This window comes from Bombus affinis, chromosome 4 (assembly GCF_024516045.1).
Source record: "Bombus affinis isolate iyBomAffi1 chromosome 4, iyBomAffi1.2, whole genome shotgun sequence".
Classification (NCBI taxonomy): Eukaryota; Metazoa; Arthropoda; class Insecta; order Hymenoptera; family Apidae; genus Bombus; species Bombus affinis.
The window spans coordinates 14479326-14496190 of NC_066347.1; the positions used below are offsets into that span (position 1 = coordinate 14479326).

Below are 16865 nucleotides of genomic sequence, written 5' to 3' on the forward strand. Positions count from 1 at the left end.
AATGTATCGAGTTTTTTTGTAATTCTTCTTCTATTTCTTAATGTTACGATGATCCTTTAATCTATCCTCCATTTTTAATACGTTTTATGCTGATAGAGAAGAGTTTAACCTTTCCGAAGCTAAATATCTTCGGAAGAAAAAATATTGTAAAATACCGTTCTAATACCGTGTTTATATTTTAATAATTATCGTAATATTTTATCACTGTAACTAACGAACCATAGAACTTTAACTACGAATGAAATTAATAAACTGTTGCTATATTTATAAAGAACACAAATTTTATTTATTACATTACAGCATGTGTGGTATGGAATTCTCAACTTCAATTACTAAAGTATAAGACACATATTCTGCCCTATTATCATAGCCTTATTAATATTAGCCTATGGACGTTCGTGCCATTTCATATTCATATTTTTTATTTTTACAACTTTTGCAAATATCGATATTAAGCAAATCCTGATTTTATTCAAATTATACCAATTAATATTATCGATATAAAATTTTAATCACATCATAGACGCGATATGCAAGGAGACGTTATCCTGGTCTAATAAATGAAGTACAAAAATTCGCTAAAAAAAATGTGATTGAGTGATAAGAAAAGAGGAATAAAAATGTATGCAATTCACCATTAGATGCGAGAAATATTGTTATTAACACTATCCTTTGCTCGGAGGAAGTTATCATGGCATCGAACCCCATAGTGATGTGTCAGTGCGAAATCTATAACAAAAAACATAGAATTCAATTAAATTTACAGCTTTAATGATAACGATTATACAAATACATAAAAATAAAAATATCGCTAACCCAAACCTAATATGGATATCATATCCATCTAATCTTCTCTGATTAACAGGTTAATTAAGAATAATAAATAAATAACGAGTTGATATAATTTCACTTCGTGTCCAAAGCTTTTCCCTTCTGTACCCCTTTGCGAACCATGACATAAGGCGAGTTGGAAAAGATGTATCCTAAATACAAAATATGTACTCAAGATTAGAAATCATAAAAAGATAGTCATTAACGAAGCTCGTAACCAGTTATATTAATGAAAATATACATTAAAATTCCAATTTTTTTTTTTTTTTTTTTTTTTTAGAATATATAAAAATGAGTAAGAATCGTTGCCATAATATAACATAATATTCTAACAGCCGTGTTACCCCTGTTTGGGTAATGCGTCGATTTGTTGCGTCTATGGCAATGAACAGGTTTAGTTGTAGATGTAATCACAAAACACTTGTTTTTCACAGCAATATCATTAAAAAGAATCAGTTCGTTCAGTATCATTTACAAACAAACACAAATCGATATAACTTTTAGATGCTTAGATAGAGAATTTTTCTGTTTTACATTTAGTTTTCCACGATGTGAATATTCCTCCACAAGACACTGAATATATGCCTTACATACGCAAACTTGTATTTTCAAAGACAAATTTGATACATGACTATTGCTCCGTGTATGTAATTACTTCCCTTTGTCTAGTACTATGCACGTGCCAATGCATAATACAATCAATAATCACCATCCAGTCATCTAAGAACGCAAGAACTAACTGTTTTCCAATAAACGCGTCTTCCTACATATTATGTGTATCATTTATTAATTCGCACGTGCATACAAGACAACGTTACACCGCAAAAACTGTGCTTTCATAGGTGCTTTCAAAGAAAACTAATAACTTCCTGGCGGCCAAGAATTTACTCGTCTCTTCCTAGTGTGTGAATTGAAACGTGTTTAGTCGAATTCATTAGACGTAGGGGGTTCGTTGAGATTATGTCGAAACAAATAACACCGGAAGATGTAATCCAGTTTACCCGGCTCAGTGTAGCTTTAAGCTTTTGTTGGCCACATGCTGACAACAGCGGCAGAAGCCGCGGTAGTTACAAAATAGCACAAATCTGTATTGTCATCAACGCTTTCCTGATCCTCCTGCCTTCGTTGTACTCCATTTATTTGTATTTAGTCGATATAAGTTTGCACTTGGAGGCTCTCTTCAAATGTATCAACTTGACGATATACACCATGCAACTTATTATTCAAACTTGTATATGTTGGAAAAAGCGCGACTCGCTGCAAGTAAGTTCGACCTCGCGTTCCTTCGTCAATTAATTCGCGTCGAAAGCATTGATGTTTAAAATATGTTGTAGCGTATAATTGATGAGATGGTGAAGTGCGTTAACGAGGCGCAGAAATTCGAAAGAGATATTTTCATGGCACATATAGTAAAATACAATATCATTTACGTTGGTTACGTAGTAGCTATATATGCGACCCTGACCTTTTTTATATTTGGACCTCTAGTCCTACCGATTCCAACCCTAGTGGAAGTGGAGTATCCGTTTCAAGTGAATTATATGCCAGTAAATTTTATCGTCTACTTGCATCACAGCAGCGTGTGCCTCGCCGTTACTGCACATTTATGCATAGGCGTGTTTGGTGCGCTTTTAATGTGGTTCGCTGCCGTAAGATTCGAATGTTTAGTCGTGGAAATTCAGAAAACTACGAACATTCGTATGTTGGTTGTTTGTATTAAGAAACAATTACATTTAAGAAGGTAAGAAGAATATTTTACCATGTGTAATTTAACTGAGACATTTGTGTTCGTTGTAAACGGTTTCCCTCTAACTAGGTACGCCGAGGAAGTGGTTGGTTGTTTTCGCTTCATAATACTTTATGTGTTGGGAATGACAACGTTTACTATAACTCTATGTGGGATTTTATTGATAATGGTATGTGGATCTTCTGGTATTTCCTGTACGGTATAATGAATCGATGATACAATTTCGCAGAATTTAAATTACGACATTTACAGGATTCACCAGTAACTACGAAAGTGGAGCTCATCGACGCTAGTGCTTTCTGTCTCTTACTCACTTTTATGTATGCGTGGCCAGCTGATTATTTACAAGATGCCGTAAGTATTTATGTGCGATAATTGCAAGACAAGTAGCAAAGAAAAAGTTTATGAAACGAATAAAAGCATCTCGTACGCGAATTTTTGCGTTAAAAAATATATTTCCAAATTTAATAACATATCGATACAAACTCACTCCGAGATGCAATCTGCTACGAAATTGTACTTCGTGTCCTTTGCACTCGAAATTGTAACTAACGATCTTCGAACCTGAAAACATATAGAAACGTATCTTTTTCTACGGATAAATAGTAAGTAAACGTCCATTTACCATGGCGTCGTAGACATTCGATTGATTACAATTTTACGACAAGAAACGTCCGTTGCAAAAATATCTACAATACAAAGCAAATTATGTTTTGTTATGTATAATTACGTATTTCGTTATGTACATAATTACGTATAATATTGTATAATTTTTAGAGCGTTAACGTTTCCAGAAGCGTATACTATATGGAATGGTACAAACAACCACTAGAAATACGAAAGTACATACTCACTGTATTGGTCCATCAGAAACCAGTGACGCTTTCTGTCGGTTGCTTTGTGCCAGAGCTTAATTTACGTTTTTATTGTTCGGTAAGGCAAATCAATATCTCCAATGTCAATCATGATCGTGAATAGATTATCGATATTTATGTACTATCATTCGTTTTGACAGTGTATATATTTACACACTTTCGTGCATTCTTACTTGTTGCGTATTTACATACATCCGATATAAGTGTGTAATGAGTCCGAAGGCAAGGAACTGGGAAATAAATAAATTATCCTGTTAATCAGGTCGTCACTCAGTAAAAAAAGTCTACGGTCCTGGAATTAAAACATAATGATGTTTTGTAATCATTTTGTTCGGTTTTGGATCGTGCAAATGTAAATACGGGATAATTGATAGGAAGGTTAATAGAAAGAAATATGAAGAAAGCGCGCGGAAAAATATAGAGAATATTAAATGAAGATATTATGTTCAAGAGATTAGAAATTCGAGTGACACGTTATCTAGCGTCTCCTGATTAACAGGTTAATTACGAATAATACGTATATAAATAACGGGTTGATATCATTTCAGTTCGTGTCCAACGCCTTCTCCTTTTGTACTGCTTTGCGTACCATGGTACAAGACCACTAAGTATATCCTAAATACGTAATATGTAGTGACGACTAGAATATGATAAAAGAATACTCATAAAGAAAGAAATTCCAAAGTAGTTGTTTCAATAAAAATATACATTAAAACTAATTATTTTCAGGATGCATTTCCTCGAAAAAATCCATTTATATTGCTGTAATATAATTGTGGATATTATAACAGCCGCGTTACTTACATTACGTTTTTTGATAGTGTTCTAATTACTCGTTATGTAGGGTTACGAGTTGTCCATTATTTTTTCTATCGATGGTAATGAACAGACAGACGACCGCGTCAAATGTCTTCGCGTTGGCTACGTTTGTAATCACAAATCACCCGTTTTTTACAACGATGTCATGAGAAATCATCCAGACTCATCCTCAAAGAAATATAAGTCGATACAACTACCAGATGTTTAGATGGAAAACCTCGTTGTTATTTTACTCTTAGCTATACATATCGCCCAAGATACTAAATATATGGCATCGTGCACATATACCATTTTCGAAGAAGGTTCTGCAACATGAATATTGCCGACTGTACGTAATAACGTGCCTTTGTGCCTCTCTAGTAACCAGAAACGTGCAAATGCATAATGCAATTAATAATTCTTACCATCGAAGCATCTAACAGTACAAGAACTCCGTACTTTCCAATAAACACGAGTTGTTCCTGCGTATTTTCAGTATCATTTATTGATTCGCACCTGGATACAAGGTAATGTTGTACCAGTAAGGCTATGATTACGTAGCTACGTTCAAAGAAAAGTAATAACTACCTGGCTCCCCAGAACCTGGACATATCTCCCTACTGTGCGAATTGAAACGTGTTTAGTCCGATTCATTAGATGTAAAAGTTTGTTGAGATTATGTCGAAACAAATAACGCCGGAAGATGTAATCCAGTTTACTCGGCTCAGTGTAGCTTTAAGCTTTTGTTGGCCATCTGCTGACAACAGCGACAGAAACCGCGGCAGTTACAAAATTGCACAAATCTGTATTGTCATCAATGCTTTTCTGATTCTCGTGCCTTCGTTGTACTCGATTTATTTGTACTTAGGCGATATAAGTTTCTACCTGGACGCTCTTTTCAAATGTATCACCTTAACGATATACTCCACCCAACTAGTTATTCAGACTTGTATATGTTGGAAGAAGCGCGACTCGCTGCAAGTAAGTTCAACCTCGCGTTCCTTCGGCAATTAATTCGCGTCGGAAGTATTGATGTTTGAAACATGTTGTAGCGTATAATTGGAGAGATGGTGAAATGTGTGAACGAGGCGCAGCAGTTCGAAAGAGAAATTTTCATCGCACATATAGTAAAATGCAACGTCCTTTACAGTGCTTATGTAGTGGCTGTTTATGCGTCGCTAACCTTTTTTATGGTTGGGCCTTTGGTCTTACCGATTCCAACCCTGGTGAATGTAGAATATCCGTTTGAAGTTAATTATATACCAGTAAATATTATCATCTACTTACATCACAGCAGCGTATGTCTCACCGTCACTGCACACTTATGCATAGGCGTGGTTGGTGCTCTCTTAATGTGGTTCGCCGCTGCAAGATTCGAATGTTTAGTCGTGGAAATTGGGAAAATTACGAATATTCGTATGTTGATCATTTGTATTAAGAAAGAATTGTTTTTAAGAAGGTATAGATAATGTTTTACGTTGTTTGATTTAAGCCAAACATTTATCTTTGTTTAAGTAATTTCCCTTTGTCTAGATACGCGGAGGAAGTGGTCGGTTGTTTTCGCTTTATAGTACTTTATGTCTTGGGAATGACGACGTTTACCATAGCTCTGTGTGGGATTTTGATGATAATGGTATGTGAATCTTCTGGTATTTTATGTATAGTATAAGGAATCGGTGATTCAATTTGTAAACAGGATTCTCCAATAACTACGAAAATGGAGCTCGTTAACTCTAGTGTCTTCTGTCTCATCCTCACATTCATGTATGCGTGGCCAGCTGATTATTTGCAAGACGCTGTAAGTATCTGTGTGCGATTATTGTAAAGATAGTAACTGTAAAAAGTTTCATGCATCGGATAAAAACATCCCGTGCATATCTTCGAATTATTTGGTAACACATCGACACAGACTTATTGTCAGACGCAGACCAAATCAAAATGGAACTTCTCGTCCTCCTCACTGGAAATTATTTTCAACTGTCGTCGGATTTTAAAACACATAGACTTCCATATAAAAAATACGCAATAAAATATCCATCGTCGAAGCTGTTCGATTGATTACAATGTTGATAATATTTCTAAGATTAATATTTCTATCTTTTACAAAATTCCTTACGTTATAAATTAAATTATATTTTTGTCGCATATAATTAATCTTGCATAATTTTCAGAGTGTGAACGTTTCGCAAAGCGTATACGACATGGACTGGTACGAACAGTCTTCAGAAATACGAAAATACATGCTCAACGTGTTGGTTCATCAAAAACCGGTAACACTTTCTGTCGGTTGTTTTATGCCGGAACTTAATTTGCGTTTCTTTTGTTCGGTAAGAGAAACCAATGTCTCTTTTGTCAATTATAATAGTCAATAGACTATCGATATTTACGTAATGTTTTGTCAGTATATATGTTTTTATATTTCCTTGCATTCTTATTCTCTGCTTGGATATAAATATATAATATGCACTGATCCGCAGAGAAGAAACTGTGAAGGGAACGATTTAACCTGTTAATCAGGTAGTCATTGAATAAAAGACTCCTACGATCATAGTATTAAAGCTTACTAAAGTCATCTTATTCAATTTTCGACATTACGAATGTAAACGCCGCATAAGTAATTAGGGTTTGACGGAAAGCATACAAAAATATATAGAGCCCTAACCAAAGGTATAATGTTCGAGGGATTACCAATTCGAATGATGGTTACAATACCTTTCTCTGATTAACAGGTTAATTACGAATGTTATGTATATAAATAACAAGTTGATGTCATTTCAGTTCGTGTCCAACGCCCTCTCCTTCTGTACAGCTTTGCGTGCCATGGTACAAGATGAGTCGAGATAAGTACGTCCTAATTACATAATACGTAATCAAGATTAGCAGTCACAATATAGTAGTCACGAATCAAGTTTATAACTAATTGTATCAGTGAAAATATACATTAAACATAATTTTCCTTTTTTTACAACACATATGAACGTGTATGAATCGTTAGTGTGCACAGTGGTTGTCACATATAGCAAAATGCCTTACCGTTTTTACATAATTATTTAGTTCGAGTAATTATTTAGATCGCATCTGCGATTTTTTTACGCTCCAATTTCTAGTCTTACCGATCCCAGGTCTGGTGAAGGTAAAAAGCCTTAGACAGTTTTTTCATTTCTTAAATAATTCTGCCTAAATAACCTCGAAATTAGGATGCGAAAATAAGTGATCGTTAAATATTTACTGCCTTCCGGACTATGCCGACTTTATCATCTTTGCCTTGTGTTCACCGTAAAAAATGCAGAGGGCGTAAGAAACACTGCGATTTTTGTGCACGTCGGTATTTCAGAACCTGAGACAGACAAGTCTGTACGTACGTGCGATAAAATTGCGAGTTCCTAATGTCAAACAGGCAAAATGTATGTGACTACTGGTGGAAATAAAATTAAATTAAAAAAGGTAAGAAACATACTTGTTATCATACGTTCGGTGCTTTAGTACGTGAACGTTGTACCAGGTGACGCTAGTCAGACGATCAGTGGATCGTTGAACGAAGCGCAGAAGCGGATATTATTTCTGATGGTTGTTCCTCGTTCAATGCTGACGATGACCGATTTCGTCGGTAACGTGGTACGATGTTACATAAACATCAAACGGCGGTGCTTACGTAATTGGAGGTTTAAGGCACCGGGAGAGGTGCGCATAACGCAACGAATAAACCGTTCGTCGTAAGCGAAATATTTACACGCTCATGTAACCAACCTCTTACGCGCGCGAATGGCTGTACCGACCCTCTCCTATATGTATAATGTGACGCTACAAGGTAAGAAGACCCGTTTCGTAACGTGCCGTGAACGTTTCAAAGTCAGCGATTCCGTTCCTCTCGCACATCATGTTTGATTACCAACGAAAGCCAAACAAAAATAAGGATGCGCGTTGGCCAATGGGCTCGTTCGTTTATCAAGAACCGCGAATCTTCTCAAACGTAATACCTGAAAGTAGATTAGAGATTTTAATAGCCGTGTCTTCGTTCGAATTTACATAACGTTCGGATAATTTCTATTCGTTCCTCGAATACTCGAGAAAAGTCTAACAATTATAACTCTGTCTAAGATTAAGAAATTCCGTTAGGTCCTACAAGTATTCTGATATGTTAATTCTAACCTATTAAATGGTTCATAATGTGTTCGAAGAAACGTAACTTTTATTTTAATTTTCAACGAGCATGATATTCCAATAATAGCAATTATTCGCTAGAAATTGTAACGCATCGAAATTATGTTATTAGACAGTTAGACCATAGATGTCCCCTATAGCGGTTAGCAGGCGGGGAAAACAGAGCGCGCGAAACGCGAGGTCAACTTTTACCCCACGAATTGTGCAACAGTCAGCCGCACCATGACCAGTTTCGTTTATTTTCTTCACGTAACCCAGATACACACCGGCTATCGACGAATATCCTGAATATCGACAATTTGTAACACTTCTCTCTCCCTTCTCGCGCCTTGTAATCAGCAGCGTTTACGTAATGTCAGTAATATAACCAAATGTATGTAACGCTTGCATAAGGTAAACCCCTACCCTGCCTACGCGCCGACTGACGGCGCACAGCCACGGCATAATCTATTGTTTGGCAATAGTTATAGTTCGTTGTGTAACGGACTAGTTAATGGAGACGATCGATAGGTAACGCGGCGCTGCGTTCTCCGATTATGCGACGAAAGCAAAAATTTAGAGCGACGAAGGAACAAGTAGATCCGCGAGATGCGCGCAACGAAGAAAGACGTATAGAGGGAGTCCCGAGTCTTGTTTCGACGACAGGCGTGTTAATAAATCTGTATGTCTGTAGTTATCAAATCGCGAATACGATTCGTATAATTTGAAAAACCACGTAATCCGAAACATTCGAACAATTTAAAACCTTTCACCCGATACGTAGAATCCTTGGTTCAAACATTCTGTTCAGATATTTGAAGTTCCTCGTGATTTTTGTCTCTTAAATAAGGTTATATCGCAAACGTTTGAAATTAAACGAAGGAAGACGAAGATAGCACGAAGAAAATGACGAAACCTCAGCTTCCTTCGATCTTGAAATAATAAGACGTTTTAACTAAAGGGGAATGGCACTTTTGACGTAGCAATAGGAATAAGAGACTTCTAATTATCTGTCCTGTATTTTTTATACGAATCTTGTTTATTTGTTTCTTGCAAATGGGGAAAAGCAAGTTTACAGGAAAGAACTCGCGTTCGATTCGTTCTGCAATATCGTTGTTTCACCCAGCTGAATGTAGACTAATGATTTCGCGCGTGCCCCCTCAGCGAGTCACGTTACGGATGCAATAAAGTTACAGCACAGATTTTTACGCGATCGCGGATGATCGATCAGACGTTGTAAATACGTAACGAGAATTTAATGAATGTTACCACAGAAATCACGTAACCCGATGCATCTTCGTCGTTGATTACGCCGTTTTGTAATTACTCCTTTGTTTTATGTCCAATAACGATTAATGGGATAACGATTATAGGTTCCTTTTTTATTTGGCTGCATGATGTGATTCTGGAGCGAGGATTTTTGTCTCTTACGATATTGATAAACTACTTGTATAGAATCCAACATGTTATTTATTAATAAACGTTATATTATATACGTTTAACGGTATTTTAAATCAGAGGTCACAGATAATTCGCGAAACGAATTTGGTTAGCGTTCCCTAAAAATTACATTTGAAATAAACAAACCATAAAGACGAGTAGGATATGGTAGAGGAAAGAGAAGCGACCTCTGTGTGAAAAGTAAAAAAATCTACGTTTTCTTAAGATACAGTTGGTTTTCTCCCGATTAAAGGATTTATTTTTAACGTATTATATTCATCGACGTATAGATATCATACGCAATATGAATAAATAAATAGATTTCACGCTATGCTATGCTAGCTTCATTGCTATGTTATACGATACATTTAACAACGTCTTATAGTATACTATTTTTATAAGTAATCTATTTTTGGAGATCCCATTGTTTTTCTGCATAGTAAATTTATCGAGGGGATAAATGCGAAATTATCAACTCTGAACACGAAAGGAAAACATTACGAAACTGTCTGGCGATGAGTTTAAGTGACGTCCACACTTCTTAATGGTCACTTTATATAACAATTCTACGCCACTCAATATCTCGAGCGAACCACTTGCTTCTTTGGCACTAAACGCAAACGCGTACAATATTATTCTGTTTGCTTATTGAGTCTACGTAAATGCACCACGGTATTCCAGACGCGTAATTCGTCGTGCATGCACTGGCTGATTGTAATTAATGAAAAGAAAGAGGTTCCATGGTAAACGGAAAATCACAAGGATAAATTTGATTCGATTGATTAACGCCTTAACGTAAGTACAATAAAATGATTAAGTGAAATTATCTCGCTTTATGAAGATTATACGTTACACATACTTTTTATGTTCATACTTCTTTTATTAATATTCGTTAAACAGACTGTACGAATTATAATATCATACAATGGTCTTCTTATTATTCGCAATTTCTTTTCGTTGTCTACAAAAAAAATATCGCTTTTCTTCAAAATGTCTTCATCTTGTTAATCATAAGCATTTTGTAATTTCCGTAGTTTACTTTATCAAGGATTAAAAAGGCCATACATAGAACGGTATATACTACTAGCTTCTAATTTATTAACGATTCAAATCAACGACAAATCTAATACAAATCGTTGAAATTCGTTCAAGATCAAGTGACATATCGATACAAATCGCAACGAAAGGAATAATTATGATCATTGCGGCTACCACTTTGCCACGAAAATGATTGTGCCATCATTAACTTACACGACAATGATTACGTTTACCACGGCTGGAAACTCGCAGAGCTCGTAGGAGTTGATTAATCTCAGTGATGCACGCGACCGCCCGACGGAACACGATACCGACATTTAAAACAACATGCGATCTTTACCTTACTTTACTTTACGATCTGTCTTGAACGTTGTCTGTCTTTTCTCCGCGTATATCTTCGCGTATATAGGCGTCTATAAAACAGGTAGGCGCCATAATATGGAAACGTATTCAAGAGAGACACGCAGTGAAAAATTAACTCATTTTGTTTTACGTGTTTCTCATTATGAAACAGTGACCGCAGCTGTCGATGCCAGCTAATAGAAACATCGCGTTACTGAATTTAAACGACAAATAAAGTATTCGTTCGATAAATACATTCGATACAAAACATAAATATCATCTCTGTATTTTTCTCTTTTATCGTATCAAACGATAATTAGATCTTCGATCGTGCGAAATGACTTTCGTTGTTTTAACATTTTTTCGTATTTCCTATATTATAATAATTTCACGTTTATAACGGAATTTTTTGATAAACAAGATTGTTTATTAACAGGCTCGAAAAGTTGGTAGAAAGTTCTTTCGGGCGATCTATGATCGTAGCCTCTCGTTTTTAATTATAAATTAGATTCCCGGCAAATACAATCTCTGTATCTTATTTATTCGATCGAGGCTATATATAAAAATTTCATTTTCCTAAATACTAAATAGTAGATAGTAAATTGCTTTTCATTATCCAAATTATTGCTCGATATATCATTGATCAAATCGACCGCCAAGTTCTATAATTCCTATGAATGTCCCGTTCCTTCTGATTTATGCGACTACGTATAATTTTAGCGTCAGATGCAGCTGAGTGTCGCAAGAACATCGGGGTTAAGAGTTTTCTAATCGGATTTGACGAAAGCTGTGGTTCTGCAACCACCATAATCTGCATTGCAACGCAGTTAAACTGATTACTCGAACGTACCAACGATCGTTTCGTCTGTACATCGTTGCTATAATACCTAATTCTGTCAATTGACGATGGATAGGTATTAAAGTATTCTTCGAGATAGTTTTATGGATGTACCTTTGGATATTTACGTTTCACCGTATAATTATTTGAATTTGTATTACAATGATGCATTACTCTATTACGTTTGCTTGTTTCTTACAATTAGAACAGCTCTTGAATTGTTGCATCACTGCTGTCCGAATTGACTGATATAGAAGACAGCTCCCCTAGAACTTCCTTGCGAGTAAAGCGAAATGAGCCAAGACTCCATTAAATCATTCCCTTAGCGCCTCTTTTCCTCTTACAAATTTAGACGCTTTGATGAGTCCGAGAAAAGAGAAGTAATTCATTGTTCTTTAAAGACAAGTCGTTCTCACACAGCTATTTCTATAAAAGTGACACAAATACCCAAGCCAAATATGCACAGAAAAAACAATATCGATATTAGCTTAAAAATTATCATGGTTGAAGGTTTACGGTAACATGTCGTTTTTTAATTAAAAAATTAGTAAAATTAAACAAGTGGAATTAAACGTTTTATTATTATCCAACACTAGATGTAAAGTATAAATATTATCGTTCGCAGTAATTGCAAATAACGTTGCGTTGATATTATCATGAAACGATGGTTTTTTAACTAATTTTACTCCGTGACATTCTTTAAGGGCTAATATCTTGTTCTCTATGTAACAATCTTATAATTTGATTTTTATCGTACGGTTTCGTCTGTCTTCGACTTTTTTATCACAGTGTATATGGGAAGTTATTCTCTACCTAATTGAAAGAACGTCGGACAGCACTGGTAAACCAGCCACGCGACAACGAGGCCACGATAATTCCGTTATTTTTATTATCGATTCACCATAGGTGTCTACCGAACAATACGCAGTCGTACGCTTTTAAAGCTCTTTACTCCCACTCGTCTTACGTAAGCGGCAAGTCAAAGCCCGGATACTTTCACGTGCAGATTTTTGCTCCCCATTGTAGTAAACTGTGACCGTGTGTTGCACTGTTTAACCACGACCAATTGTGAGAACGCAATCGTTGCATACTTACCTATGATATCATGCGCTGCTACACAACCAAGCGTGTTTATTACGCAAAAACGAAACTGTTACGATTTCAACGCTGTAGTTTCCAAGCTGGAGAGGAGAAGAGAATAATAAAGATAATTGTCTGGATTGTGTTATTTGCACTTTTGTGCTTGTCGTATGACGGGATGGATAAGTTGGAATATTCAATACTGTGGGTTTGTATGTATTTATGAGAAATTTAAGAGTGCGAATAAAAAAGTGCATAGATCAAGCAATTCTCTATCCAGATCCCATTTCTCTAGTTATATTCATATCGCATTCTCTTCTCAATATCTATATTTTGTGATTTTACACAGAAATTTTCAACGCTTTTCGAATATCGTTCAAAGATTTTTTCAATTTGGAACAATCTAAGGTCGCTAATTGTCTTAAAGTTTACGTTAATCTTCGTGACTGTACCATCTTATCCGTATCACTTACCAACTATTATCAATTTTACAAGCTTGTGTCATATAATATACTTGTTAATAAATTCATGCATATATCTAAATCGTTTTTCGACGATTAGGTTGCTAATAGAGAATTCATATTACCTTCATTAATGCATTATATCGTATTTACATATGTACGTATAGGTAAACGGTTAAGCCTTCGTACACAGCGATTACGATACGCTTTTTGTTCTTTCCGTTCAAGATGTTTACACGCCTAAATACCTAAGTCTAGACAAGGGCTAGTTTTCAATGATAACCAGCGTAATATACTTCGGGAATAAAAGGCTTCGGCCATAAAGCAACGAGTTAATATCTCTGGCAATGAGTAACGCGTTAATCTTTCTGCTTTATTGTCTACCGGAGAACTCGTGATTCAGATCTGTCCTTTGTGAATAATTTTCTATGCGACTGGCAGCTGTTGCGACGTGACCTATTATAATAGGAAGATAACGTCTAGGCTCTTACGAGATCGCTATAAAAATTCTGTTACGTTCTTTGTTCAATTACTCTGACAAATATTTCACTAGTGATAGATTGCACGCTTCCACGTCTAACGACGCTTATAGTGTACGCATATATAATTCGAACGATCGTTCCTTTACGCAATAGTGTTGTAACTCAAATATGAAAACTGCATTCTAAAAAGGAAAGACAAGCATATAAATAACAGATCTAAATTGTAAGGAACTGTCTATAACTAGACTACCGACGTTTATACACATGTAAACGTACAAAAATATATAGGATACCCATAATGCGTAAAAAATTAAAAAATTATAATTGTAGTTTCATGTTAATGTTGAGTTTTACGTCTAATTTTTGGAAAAAGAATAAATTAATATAAAAAAAATTGGAAGATGATTAAAATGCATTAAGTATGTTAAATACTCGATTTTTATATCTAAACCAGATATAGTTTGCGTAAAAGGTGTACGGCGGTATCCATAGCTCTATCGAATAACATTCACGTAGGAGTCTATCGCAAGCACAGCTAAATAATTACGAACAGTCCTGTATTAGCATATCTGGAGCAACGTTCAATTACGATAACGTAATCCTTTCTAAGCCGACAAGCGGCAAATCCGGTGCTCGTCGCCCTTCTCACGATCCGATCCGTTTGAAATTCGTTTCGCTGCATCGTAAACGCAGGATAAGAGACGAGATCGGCACGATTTCCCTGATTTATGCGCCATGCAACCGCGCCTCGATAACTCGTTAAAATATCGTCTACGGTAGATACACAAGACTGTGTCTTATGATAGAAAACTAACGTTAAGCGAAACGTGATTTTTCACCTTTAAGGAAAATTTATGTACTTCGACGCGAAAAACTTTCGCCTAATTGACGCGTTTAACCTATCGTTACAGTAGTACCCATTATAACTACGATCTACGTATTATGGGTGCGCCTATTATGTTCCATATAGTACACGTATTTATGGATATACGGCGGAGATGTTATTGTCGATATAGCAGAGGTGTTATTCTCAGCCTGTTAGCGTTAGAGTCGAACGTAATTGCAAATTTAGATACATTGAAATCGTATTTATACGTGTACAAGTAGAAATCTAAAATTACGATGAAGCAAATTATCTTCTGAGCAAATGATCGTTTATATTTTGTATATTTCCGATTTATTTGATTAAACAAAGATTTTAGCGAGTTAGAAATATTTCATAATGGTTATTCAATTAATCGTTATTGCTTCGATCAATTTTCCACATACATATATCATTTTCGTAACAAATAACGAATAAATTAAAATTTCTTTTTATAACGAATCATCGACATTTTCTTGTTGCAACATTTGCTCGTCTCATCCAAGAAAACCTGTTATGGTATTTCTAAACAAGATTCATGGACGTATTACCATTTAATTTATATAATATGCATGTGTACTTGCACACTATGACACCTTAACCGGTTCGGTTGAAAAATTGACGTTAATACTCGCTGCCAGAAATGTGTTCGATCGTGCTTGACTATGTACAATAAACAGTGGCAAAGATTCGTAAAAGTTTTTACGGTCGGAAATATAAAAGCAGTGTCTACAATGTTCACCGGTTCTATTGTGCGGCAAATGTTGCTCGATCAAGTCGGCGTTAACACGCCACGTTGACACGCGCCGTTATGTAACGTCATCGGAATCCAAAAAAAATCTAAAATCCATCTGGAAATAGAAACTCGATCGAGTCACGCTCGATCGTGATAATCGTTCGTTCGCCTACGCTTCTGTCTTTGATTCGATCCGAAAAGTTCAATGGTCGATCCATCGTATTGCGCAAAGCCATTGTGCAACAATCGGAAGGAACTGAAAAGCACAGAGATAGCGTGGCAACGTACGTCGATGACGTACTTGTGTATCTTCGATCGCCTATCGATCCATCGATGCGTTCCCCCGCCGCATTTCGACATCGCAAACTTTGAAAAAGTTGCAAATTGCGCATCCGTTTTGGTATAGTCATCGACTACAACGCGAGACATCGATAAAAAGCGAGCCGTCGTGTCGCGTCGATTGACAAATCGGCGACAAAAAGAGAAGGCATTGTACGTGCACGCCGAAGCACAATGGAGATTCTCATTAACGAGGCCTTTTAATGACGGTAATGAGCGGCTCGCGACCGGTTTCGAAACGACACCGGATGCACGCGTAGGGTATCGCTGTTAAACCGCGTTTACGCTGATGCAATACTTGACGCATACAAAGCATACAATATTCCGAATGATAGCTAATATTAGTTATTGACGATGACTGATAGCAGTCTCTTAAACTAGAGATATTGTACAATTAATATCAGCGGAATGATTTGTCGTGAAACTGTGTTTAGTTCATCGAATTTCATATATCTGTTCAAATTTGACGTTATTGAACTTTGTGCATTTATTTATGTATAGAGTTCATACGTATTGAGATTCTGGATTTAACCCTAATAGATTATGCTATCTAAGAGAAATATTTTTTTAAAAGTCACTAATCCATGTAATTATCTGACAACATGACAGAAAATTGTTATTAACGAATGAATATATTTCGTTCGATCACTCGAATCAAAATAGCGTCTCAGCAGCATTTTTGCGGGCTCGTTTCTACGTATAAACTGAAAATCACCTAGTACACGATAACGTAAGAGTCGTTAAATGCATTAATAGCCGTTACGCAATAACCCATATCTATATAAACTTACTTAATGTCACGACAAATAATATCGCGACAACGTACTATCGCAAAATGCAAATTCGACAACGTGTT

General features: G+C 36.0%; 1 protein-coding gene and 2 long non-coding RNA genes across 9 annotated transcripts in view; 2 read left to right on the top strand and 1 right to left on the bottom strand.

Moving 5' to 3' along the window:
• Nucleotides 1-259: 259 nt before the first annotated feature.
• On the bottom strand, nucleotides 260-7644 carry LOC126915546 (uncharacterized). Of its 7 annotated transcripts, none has more exons than XR_007710241.1 (9): nucleotides 7285-7644; nucleotides 6964-7102; nucleotides 5539-6736; nucleotides 4840-5474; nucleotides 4677-4767; nucleotides 4263-4577; nucleotides 3433-3683; nucleotides 823-983; nucleotides 260-729 (listed from the first exon to the last, which is right to left on the bottom strand). It is a non-coding gene; the product is annotated as an uncharacterized LOC126915546 (long non-coding RNA). The 7 variants fall into 7 exon arrangements; XR_007710238.1 differs by having other exon boundaries at nucleotides 817-983; XR_007710239.1 differs by having other exon boundaries at nucleotides 260-983; nucleotides 7285-7643.
• On the top strand, nucleotides 977-3556 carry LOC126915542 (uncharacterized). Its single transcript, XM_050720305.1, has 4 exons — nucleotides 977-2572; nucleotides 2648-2747; nucleotides 2831-2932; nucleotides 3356-3556. Exons 1-4 carry the CDS (start codon nucleotides 2181-2183, stop codon nucleotides 3554-3556), a joined length of 795 nt encoding a protein of 264 aa, XP_050576262.1. The 5' UTR covers nucleotides 977-2180.
• The window catches only part of LOC126915548 (uncharacterized), a 30037-nt gene continuing 20199 nt past the window's right edge, over nucleotides 7028-16865 (top strand). The window contains exon 1 of the long non-coding RNA XR_007710244.1: nucleotides 7028-7095. This is a non-coding gene — a long non-coding RNA (uncharacterized LOC126915548). The remainder of the gene's footprint in view (nucleotides 7096-16865) is intronic.